General features: G+C 32.5%; 1 protein-coding gene across 1 annotated transcript in view; it reads left to right on the top strand.

Annotated features, from left to right (window-relative positions):
- Nucleotides 1–4,161, top strand: part of LOC127704566 (uncharacterized) — a 28,533-nt gene extending 24,372 nt beyond the window's left edge. The window contains exons 9-10 of the mRNA XM_052208711.1: nt 368–656; nt 3,503–4,161. Coding sequence (XP_052064671.1) covers nt 368–656; nt 3,503–3,910 — 697 coding nt within the window. The 3' untranslated portion in view covers nt 3,911–4,161. The remainder of the gene's footprint in view (nt 1–367; nt 657–3,502) is intronic.
- Nucleotides 4,162–11,692: the final 7,531 nt, after the last annotated feature.

Raw genomic sequence — 11,692 nt, 5'->3', positions numbered from 1 at the left:
GTATATTCTAAATGGATAAAAGAGTTTTGAACATAAGTAACTACTGTTGCCTCATATTACTATGATCGAGAAATTTTCAGCTGAAAAAAAACCTTGAATTTGTGAAATTGTAGTGTTATTCTATCGACGCTCAGTATTTCGACGACCTATTTGATTTTACATCACTTTAGTTTTATATTTTCGAATTCCTAATATCTTATTATATGAGCAAAACTGACGAGATATTAAGTTTTAAAATGTGCATTTCATAAATAAAATTAATTTCGGTGTTTTGTGATTCTTTAAAAAGTGTAGACTAACAAATGCCAATATGTTTAGCCGAGCACATTTTCTACCCTTCTTTTAAAGATTTACATATTTATTTTAGGGAAACAAAACATCCAAATATCATACAATACTATGGTTGCATATTACAACAGAGCGGTGAAACTAAAAGAATGGTACACTTTATTATGATAATGGAATACTGTGATGATACTTTGAAAAATAAGTTCCTCAGCCCAGACTACGACAATCCTGGTAAAGTTGAAATATATTCTGCACAAGTAGAACAAATGGAGGAGCTTGCAAGATATGCCATTCAGATATGCGAAGGATTGGAATATCTACACAGAAAGAAAATGGTTCATCGTGATATGAAATTAGAAAATATTTTGGTGAGCTAATAAAAATATAAATAATTTTGGCCATATCAAATCTTCTTAAACCTTAACGAAATTTAAAAGACTTAAGTCTAATAAGTAATGTTCTTGGTATTGATAATTATTATCATTTGATTTGTGTTATCTTCCATGATCACATCATAATTATATCAGTTTGATGTAGGATTCCTTCGGTTAATGTCACTTTTATTGTAAACTAAAAGTATATGTCAAATCTTACGATATTGTGATTCTTAAACGATCTTCATGAATAAAGTTTCACCAAAAAGGGTTTGACAGCAAAATACGTTTTCTGTGTATAAATTGAGTATGTCTTTAAATAAAACTTAGTTTGCAAACACCTTTTACAAGTTCAATGTATGCGATTCCCTCAGTGTGTTTGTTTCCTTGATTTGTCTCTTCTTAATCGATTTGTGAAATTTGAACATTGGTAAACTACCGTCGCCTTACTTTGACAAACTATTAACGCTTTTTTAAAAGCTGTCGTTTATGAACTTTTTTGTTTGATCTTACAAGATGTTAAATGAATTTGCTTTCAAAAGTACAATTCTCTAGTGTACCGGATGAATTTGCACACTGAAGTTATAGTCATTTCTACACCACATTATGTTACAGTATACTGAAAGGAGAAAAAATGATCAATCCCATTTTTGGGCAGTTAAATTTTGAAATAAACGAAGTATCACAAATCTATTGAATAGTAATACTCAGATGTTCAAAAGAAGATGGCTTGTCAATTATCAGTATTGTCATTTTTTAACTTTGTCTTATATTTTTTCTTTGTGACTCATTAAATGCAAAACAGCAGAATGTATCTCTTTTTATTTTAATTTTGTCCTTTATTTTTTTTAAATGAGTCCAATACAAAGATGTTTATTTGGTAATTTTAGAACAAATATGTTGACGTTGTTAATGACATGATTAAAAACAAACCATTCTAAAGTTGTCCATTGATACATTTTGAAATTATAAAGAAAGTAAAGTTTTAACTCCAACAGGCAAAGTTGACCTTAGATGGATTTGGCTATTTTTAGGTCCTTTTTGGTCATATAGCTCTTCAACTGTTTCGATTCTTATACATCCTTGGCTTTCAAATATTCGGCTTTGAGCGTTCCTGATAGAGGTAAATTAAGAAAAGCGCTTCGGACACATGGAATTTATAACATGTTGATTTCATCTTGTAAGACATTTTTTTTTTTGTTCACACATTGTTGTCAATATAATGGAATTTTATGCGACTGTCATACAAGTGGGATGTTTAGCTAGCTGTAAAACCAGGTTTAATCCACCATTTTCTACATAAGGAAATGCCTGTACCAAGTCAGGAATATGACAGTTGTTTTCCTTTCGTTTGATGTGTTTGAGCTTTTGATTTTGCCATTTGATAAAGAACTTTCCGTTTTGAATTTTCCTTGGTATTTTTGTTATTTTACTTTTTATGACATCCCAACTAACATTACACAATAGAATGGCGTCAACTTCAAATTAATTTACTTGAAACTCAAATTCTTTATTTGTATTTTTGCCATCATTATTGTCCGATTAAAACTTTGTCAACTGTTTTTTACGAATGAACCTCTGTCTACAAAATGTCTTCACAATTGTCAATCTTAATAAAAGTCCTAGGGCAAACATAGTATCAAACTTTGTAGAATACACTTCCCAATATTTTTCGTAGCATAGGATGTCATAAGTTGAGCAAGAACTGTTCACCCCGAGATTTTTAAAAGGAGTTGGTAGTGCTTTTCGTCGACGTTTTCTGTGTTGCATCTGACCAATGTCAAGAAATACTTTTTTCGTTTCAAACTTTTGTATTAGGTCTAGCAGTATGTTTTATTTAACCTATATTTGTAAAACATAATGCGCTATCGCGTGACGCCTTACAATCGCATCTGTATTATCAACAAAGTTTAACAGCAGAAACACGACGAATTTCACTATTTCAGCGGGAACTATTATCACCTTAAAACATTGGAATTCACCCCATATATTTTGATAGGGTTTGTGTTGCTTAAGGTGGCTCGGGTGTCTTCCTTCATCTTGGATTTTGAAGTAGCAGATAACATTGGTCTAGATCTTTGATGAAATGTGCAAATTTTAATAGTATATAATTCTTGTGTTAGACTTTTGGTGTAAATATAGAAAATTGAGTGTTTTATATTAATTACGGCTGTAATTTCTCAAAAACACCTTATTTGTGTTTGATTAATTTTTTTTCAACTTTGCCAAAAAAGGGGAAATAACTCAGATAAAGTAATTTTTATAATAGAAAGTGTTATGAATTTACCTATTTTAATCTGTAGCAAGAAAACAAGTTCGGTGACCCCATTTTTTCTTTCTCTTATATGAAAGCATGTTAAAAGAGCTATCTTCTCACATTATATCTTAAAATTCTATCATGTAGTTTTCTTTTTATCACACCAAATTTGATTTTCCATGCATAATCTATACAAAATCTGACAATTTTGCACAACCTGTAGCGTGAAAAAAAGTCCGGTGATCCATACTTTTTATTATATTTTTGAAAAAAGCATGATAAAAACTTCATTTTGACAATTTATTAAAAAATTCTATCAATTTTAATTAAGACGCCCCAGCCACCTTAATCTAAATTTCCTATGTAGTGTTATAGTTATCTGTTGCTTGTCTTTGTACTTATCTTTCTTTCGGTAGAGATGTTGTTTGTTTTATTTCTTTTTATATTGATGGTGTTCGATAGCATCTTTTGTATCTCCTTCCCTTTTTTTGTTGAACATGAAATTGTAGATTTTTCCCAATGAATACATTGCATGTAATCAACTGACATTTTATAATCATGTGAAATTCTGTTTTTATTGCAGATTGTGAAGAATAAAAACGGACAGGATGTAGTCAAACTAAGCGATGTAGGACTTACGAAGAAGGAAAGGGACATTAGTGGAACCAATACTGGCTCCCCTGTTTATATGGCACCGGAAGTACTTGTTCCGACAGGAATTTATGACAGAAAGGCAGATATTTATGCACTAGGAATATTGCTCTGGGAGATGTGGTATGGACTCGATGTCGCAGATCATATACAACAACAGCTATATACTACTCTTGATGAAGCAGTGATAAATAAAGGACTGCGGCCTTCATTAACACTGAAACACAAACCAGACGAAAAATGGCAAAATTTGTTAAAATCATGCTGGTCAAAGGATAAAGATCATAGACCAGATTCTACAGATGTTAAAACATTTTTTGAACAATTTTTGCTTCATTAGTGTCATTGATTTAGTCGGATGATGAATCTAAATTTGTTACAATAAGAGAGTTTGTCTAAAAAATAAAATTTTGTTTGGTATAGCCTAAAACAATATATACAACTAAAGAGTGAATACAGTTGACAATATATAAGAAACTTTTTCAAATAGTAGTACAATACAATTATGTGTATAATTTTATCTAATTCTGTTCGCATTTTAACCGGTTTGACCAGTTTGATAAATTTTAATAAAACAACACGTTAACTAAATTTGTCTCGCGCAATATCCCGCCATATCCATTCAAAACGTTACATCAAGCATTTTCCATTAAATCATTAGAGAAACATATTGTACCGCTCCGTAGACAACCCTATTTATCCACTCTGATAGCTTAATTTTCAAATTTCAATATCTCTGGTGGATACTATACATTTATTTTCCGTGCGTGAGGGAGATATAACGATTTGTTCAACCAAGAAAAATCGTATTTCTCGAGGGCATCGCCGAGGGAAATGTGAGTTTTCGAGAGTAAACACATCTTCATATCTCCCTAAGCAAACGGAAATGAATGCTTTATTCCACTGCCTATAATTTGTTTTACTTCCTGAGCATAAATTATTAATTTACACACATTTTTTCTAATCCGTTTGTTTTTAAAACTAAATAGGAAATAAACAAATTTGATAAACAATACCGATCAAACGTTAATTATTTCTTCTTTTTATTTTTTTTTTTATTTAGATTTAAAATAATTTTGAGTACGAAAATAACAAAACTATTGTTATTTTAAAAAAAAATCTTTAAAATGTTGTGTACATTAACCGCGCGTAACGTCGCAGATGGAAGTCCCGACATTCAGAGGGGAATATGAAGTTTTATTCAATGTTACATCGGATAGTCTCAACCAATCAAATGTTGATTTCGCTATCAATATTTACTTACAGTGGAATAATAGTAAATATTGTATTCAACGGGGCTTTGTGGTAGAATATACATTTATGAAAAATAACTTGCAAGAAGCTAGAATCCTGTTCATTGAAATCAATATCTTACGTCTGAGTTTGTACCGCTTCGGATTGAATGTCAAACAATGGTTTTCATGGTTGAATTCTATGCGACTGTCATACAAGTGAGAGGTTTATCTAGCTATAAAACCAGGTTTAGTCCACCATTTTCGACACAAGGAAATGCCTGTACCAAGTCAGGAATATGACAGTTGTTTTTCATTCGTTTGATGTGTTTGAGCTTTTGATTTTGCCATTAGTTAATGGACTTTCCGTTTTGAACTTTCCTTGGAGTTCGGTATTTTTGTGACATTACTTTTTTCATTGTCACCATCTGCTAAGTAGAAATGCTTTGGACTGACGAACTTATTCGAATTATATGCAAATATATATTCTAATGGTGTACATATGGTGTACGTTTGCTTGTTTGTATGGTGAATGACAGATCATATATTAGCTACAGTAACTACAGTATTGAAACAAGCACGTCGAACAGGTTTTTAATCATCTTTTTTTACATCCATGAAATAATCTGACTGAAATACAATTACTGTGACAAGACTCGCTGACTGACTGATTTTACTCCCTTTTTTGGTTAGGTAAATTTTGGTCATGTAGCTCCTCAATCATTGTTTTACTTGGCTTTCATTTTTTTTTCATGGTGAATCTGGTGAAAGCGTCTCGGACGCACCAAATTTCTTGTGCTATTTTTATTTTCTAGCACTGAGTCAATGCCGCTGCTGATGGACTGTTAGTCCACGAGAGTGCCAGTAGGTAAGTAGTCAGTGCTTTGGCACTGACATGATTTATAACATTGATTATTTTTTTTTAAATATTTAGAAATTACATAGAAACTGACGTTCCAACTCCCGTCGGCAATGTTGACCTTAACTGGTTTGTGCTATTCGTTTGATATCTGTCTGTTACTGTATGTATCTCCTTGAGAATTTATATATCTTTGGCTCTCAAAGGTTTTATGTTGAGCGTTTCTGATTAGAGGTAGATCGAGGAAAAGCTCTTCGGGTGGACAAAAACTTATATATGCATTCCGGATTGTGTATCGTTTCGATAAAATACAATAAATAAACATGTTTAGTAGAATAAAAACAATGTGTCTATACAGTAAAAATATTTAAGTACTAGTTTGCATCTTTCAATTTTTAAGAAAAATAAAAGAATTATCTGTATTTCAAGAGGATTACCTCAAAAAGCAAATATAATCTTCGTGAGGGTTCTCTAGGCAATATGAGATCAAAGTACATTATCTCATATTCAAATAAATACGTATTCATATTATTATTTAATTATAGCAAAAGTTTCAGCAAAGTATTGCGAGACTGCTAATAAAAAGGAAGTTTTAACGATTGCTTATCTTTTACATCTGATGGCAAATTGTTCCATGTATTCAATAGTGTTGCCTCTAGAAGACAATAGAAACAAATAATAGGTTGTGTATTCTTTTCATTGAAATCACAGCATACAAATATAATAGAATTCAAAATAGAGATGTGTTAGAAAAGACACCAGATTTTGAAACACAATGTTACGATAATACATGTATTTCAATTGTTAACTTTCCGTCAAAGTGTTTGGTTTTGGGTGACGTTATTTGACGTAATTTGTGCGTTTGTTGGGCATAGAATCTACGTCAGTACGTTGAGCTAAGGGATGAATATTCTAATGGGGATAACTTCCTTATGACTGCTTCGATATCTGTTTTCAAATGATAAAATTAATATATTTCACTATGCAGGGTTGGATTATGTACATAAGAATAAAGACCAGTGTTTGAAAAATGTCAAGCAGTCACAATTACTTTATCAGTTCAAAGATACAGGAATCAAGTAAGCCAATAAAACGTTTAAATGACGTGAGAAATCAACGTATAGTAAAAGAATATTTCTGGTAATGGAAATGATATGGATCAAACGTATTAGTTTACTTTTTTTCACTACCTTATCGTTATCGTTTCAATCTTATTAGTCTATAAACATCGATTGTCTACTCCGTGGTTGACTTTTTAAGTGTATTTACATTCTTTTATATAAAGGTTAATATTATCCATCATAGATGTGTTAAATTTTCTACTGGACAATTAAAATTAAGCAATACATTAAAAGGATACCAGGAATAATCAAAAAGAAATATAGGACAGTTCTACAAATAACACCAATCACTATTCGTCTGAGAAATACTGTAAACCAACTAATTTTCGCGAGCGATTTATTTTCGCGACTTTCGCGAGTAGAAAAGTTACGTAAATTTAAATCGTCGCGAATATGTATAACTTAGATCCTCCCTTGTTTAACTGCATCAAGTAAATTACAAAATCGCGAAATTAAATCTCCGCGAAGTGGACTAGAAAGGGCTAAACGCGTAATAAAGTATCCGCGAAAATAAGTTGGTTTACAGTATACGTTACAATAAAGACAAACAACAACGCACAAGACAGGGTCCACATAGCCTGATTGGGTAAAACCATAAAATGAGGTCAGTAAAACAAGGTTTACATGTGCACAAACCTTCACCTGTGCCTATCTATATACCATATACGGTAAAAGTTTTACACTATAAAACAAAATGCATAGTTCAGATTCCAACATGGTGACCTATACATGTACATTGTGTTTCTAGAGTAATTGTTTTTTTAATATTTTTAAAGAATCATTGCAGATAAAATTCATTACATCAGACGCGCGTTTCGTCTTTAAAAGACTGATACGATAGGGTTTAGATATTTCTTTTATTTGAATCTCCAGCACTCCGAGGAAAAAGCCCACTGCGTAAATTAATGGTGCCTCAAATAAAGGAAAGTTTGACAAACTAGTGACCATGATACATAAATAACCAAGTTAGAGCACGAGAATATTTTTTTCGAAAACAATCTATTTAGATACTGCTCTCATACTTTTATATTTTTTCCAGGGAAAGTGTCATTTTCTCTTGGAGAATCTAGTATGATTGTCTTAGTTTTTTTTAAGGTTGCCACGTAAATACATTGTTTGTCAACTTAATATTCCTCAATCAATAAGTTATCGTAGTAAAAACGAACGAACTAACAGGTGTGTGGTATATAAGAAGAATTTTAGTATTTCAGCAAATATCCAATGGTAGCAACAAAATACGAATACAAATACGAATACTTTATTAAACCAATTATCGGCCCAAGAAGGGCATGTTACATATAATGATTACATAAAGACATAAGTAAAAAAAAAAAAAAAAAAAAAAAAAAAAAAAAAAAAAAAAACCGATAATGCTTATGATAATATGGATTTAACTGTAGCAGTTGTTTTCTTGTTGTACAACATTTATAACAAGTTAATGTCACAGTGTTGCATATGTCATCATTTTCACAAGAAAGAAGCCAAATAAATCTGTTTTCTGTATTTAGATTTTTGAAATTATTACACATTTTTAAAGTAGAATTCAACCAATACTTGTTGTTGTTGTTCGAATGCTGGACATTCCATTAGAAAAAGAATTTCATCTTCAATTGAATTTAAAATACAAAATTTACAAATTCTCTGATCTTTGTCCATCTTTCTATAACGACCCTGCTCAACAACTAATTTATGAGTAACATGAAAACATTCAAGATTGACTCAACATATTCGCATATAAAAAAATATTAATACTTATGCTTATAAAACTTCTGTAAATTAAAATAAAAATAAAGGATTATCCTACACTGAACCAGGAAAAGACCTTTAATATCTACGATTAAATCAAAACATATTTTACTTACAATGAGCAAAATGACGGGTGCCATCTAAATCTGCTTACCCTTTCGGAAAACCTGAGGTCATCCCAGTTTTTGATGGGGTTTGTGTTGCTCAGTCTTTAGTTTTTATATTTAGTGTATTGTGTCTTTTCATAGTCTTTTGTGTTTTGCCGTGGCGTTGTCAGTTCCTCTTTTGACTTATAAATTTGTAATGTTACCTTGTTATCTTCAGCCTCTTTTTGTCAGCATTTTAATTATATTGTAAGCAAATCTCAAAGTATCTGAAACATTTAGTTCTTTTAAAAGAGAGGCGAAAGATACCAAAGGGACATTCAAACTCACAAGTCAAAATAAACTGACAACGCCATGGCTAAAAAAGAAAAAGATAAACAGACAAACAATAGTACACAAAGCACAACATAGAAAACTAAAGACTGAGCAACACGAACCCTACCAAAAACTTGGGGTGATCGCAGGTGCTCCGGAAGGGTAAGAAGATCCTGCTCCATATGTGGCACCCGTCGTGTTGAACATGTTAGTACAAACCCGGTAATAAGTCTAAATCGGTAGGTCACATTCGGGGGAAAGGACAGGATTGTAGTTACGACATTTGGAACATGTCCGCTATCATCTGTGAAACAGATGTTCCATAACGGTCAACCAACTCGTGATGTCGTCCGTAAAATTTACGAAGGGATGATTTCAACTTCACCACTTGGAACTCTTGGTTTAATAGCTTCCTTGTGATTGGCATCCCTCTATCAAGGAAATCATGATAGGAAATACAAGCCCTGGAATATCGTATCAACTGGGAGATATATTTTCCGTATACAAGCGCTGCTGCAATGTTGCTACATAGAAATGGAAAGATTACAATTAGGAAGCTGAAATCATCTCTTTTGTCATAAAGTTTTGTTTTCAACCGACCCTCATTGTCAATTTCTAGATGTAAGTCAAGATATGATGCAGACTTAACTGTATCTGTTGTATCCTTTATCTCAAGTTCGATGGGATAGATGCGTTCAACATAGTCACCAAATTTTGAATTATTTAGTGAGAGAACATCATCTATATAGCGGAAAGTAAAGTTAAAGGATACTGCTAACTTCTTTTCTTTCTTCTTAAGAAGTTCCTGTATGAAGTCAGCCTCATATGAATAAAGCAGCACGTCGGTAAAAAGGGGGGCACAGTTGGTTCCCATGGAAATATCAATTGTGTGTTGAAAAACACATCCTCCAAACGTAACAAATATGTTGTCAATCAAAAAAGCAAGCATCTTGATAATGTCAGTTTCAGAAATTTTTTTTGTTTGAATCAGAGTGATTTTTTACAAAGTAGGATTTATCCCTCCCTAAGACAAGATACTTGTATCTACATTGGTCATTCTTTTTTATGAAACAAAGCAGGACCAACTCTTTCAATTTATCTTTTAGTTTGGAATGGGGAATACTTGTGTAACGTGTAGAAAAGTCAAATGTTTTAATACTAATGCAAGATGAAAGAGTCTTAGATTGTATGTACTCTAAAAGATCTTTGGAATTTTCAGTCTCCACATCTGATTCACGCCAGCTCTAGAATAGGTAGTTTCACAATAAGTTTGAAGCCCGGCTTTTATTACTGATAAAATTGATATTATTAATTTAGAAAGAGGTTTCCTGGAGCACTTGGAAGACCTAGCAATATACCGTTGGTTGACACTTATATAGTTTAGGTATCCAATAAAGTGATGGAAAACCCAGTTCTTCATCTTTGGTTGAAATTCCAAAGGAACATAGAACAGACCTATGATTATCAAGGATTTCCTGTTTGGTTAGTGTCGTGGAGGTATAAGTTGCGTTTCCAAGTGAATTGTCAATACCTAATTCATTTATAAAGCAGTTTATGTAATGTGATTTACACACAAACACTATGTTGTTTGGGGTTTAAGTGATAGTTATACACCGAGGGATAGGTGTGTCTGGATAAGAAACCCCGTCGGCCGGAGGCCGGAGTGGTTTCTTATCCAGACACGCCGTATCCCGAGGTGTATAACTAACTTACACCCCATTCTAAACCCTATATTTGTTAACATTGATTATTAAATAAAAAAAAAAAACGATAGCATATTTATCGACAATATCAAACCATGATTTATAAGAATTTTTTTTTAATGATTACATGAAACCCCACTAGTAACCTTTCTTAGGGTATCTTTGTTCAAACTTTGACAAGTGATTATATTTTACAAATGTCAAAGTTGTTTTGCATATTCCCGTTAAATCCATGTGCTAAAATGGATCAGCGGGTCAAGGTTGACCGTTTCGTGTATTCTTATTACAAACAAAAAATACATCATGATCCTTGTATGCAGTTGTCAATATGGACGGGTATAAGACGGACGACATAATGTGGCAAGCGTTGGATTTGGTAGAAGAGACTTAAGATAAAGGCAATATTATAACCCAAAGTACTTAACTGTATCAGTGTAATAAAGGTAATCATAACTGTACTTACGGTTTTATACCCCCCCCCCCCTCTTCTCGAGAATAAACAAACATTCATGTTCGGACATACTAAGGTATAGGTGTGACCCGACTACCAGACACGCTCTACATACAAAGATACAGATTTAATATTTAGGAACTCCCTTTTTGGGGGCAAACAGAGGCTAATCCAGCTGGGGGTTCCCAACTCAAGAAAAAAAAAGGGGGGGGGGGGTCCAACCATTCAAATGCATTGATCTTTTAAATAAAAGTCGGGTCCAAACCGCGGAACCCCCACCCCAGATCGGCTAATGGGTAACCGGGGGGGGGGGGGGGGGGTCCCGGGAGTTAGAATCCCCATTTTTTTTTAAACCAAATATATATGCTTTAGAATAGAGACATATGACTGGGATAAAAAAAAATTACCTTCAAGCAAAGGAGTATTTAAAGGATTATTTTGTATTCAAAATAGATGCTTTATTTTTTTTTCGCTATTGGAATTTCCTAAAAAAAAAAATTTAATATCTTGAAACAATTTGTAGTGAACAATATTAGTAATTTCCTTATGTTCATGCTATTTAAAAAATAATCAATTTCTATTGTTACGAAT

Source organism: Mytilus californianus, unplaced genomic scaffold, assembly GCF_021869535.1.
Source record: "Mytilus californianus isolate M0D057914Y unplaced genomic scaffold, xbMytCali1.0.p SCAF_1, whole genome shotgun sequence".
Classification (NCBI taxonomy): Eukaryota; Metazoa; Mollusca; class Bivalvia; order Mytilida; family Mytilidae; genus Mytilus; species Mytilus californianus.
The sequence above is the reverse complement of the archived record's forward strand: the minus strand, read 5'-3'. Positions and strand labels throughout refer to the sequence as shown.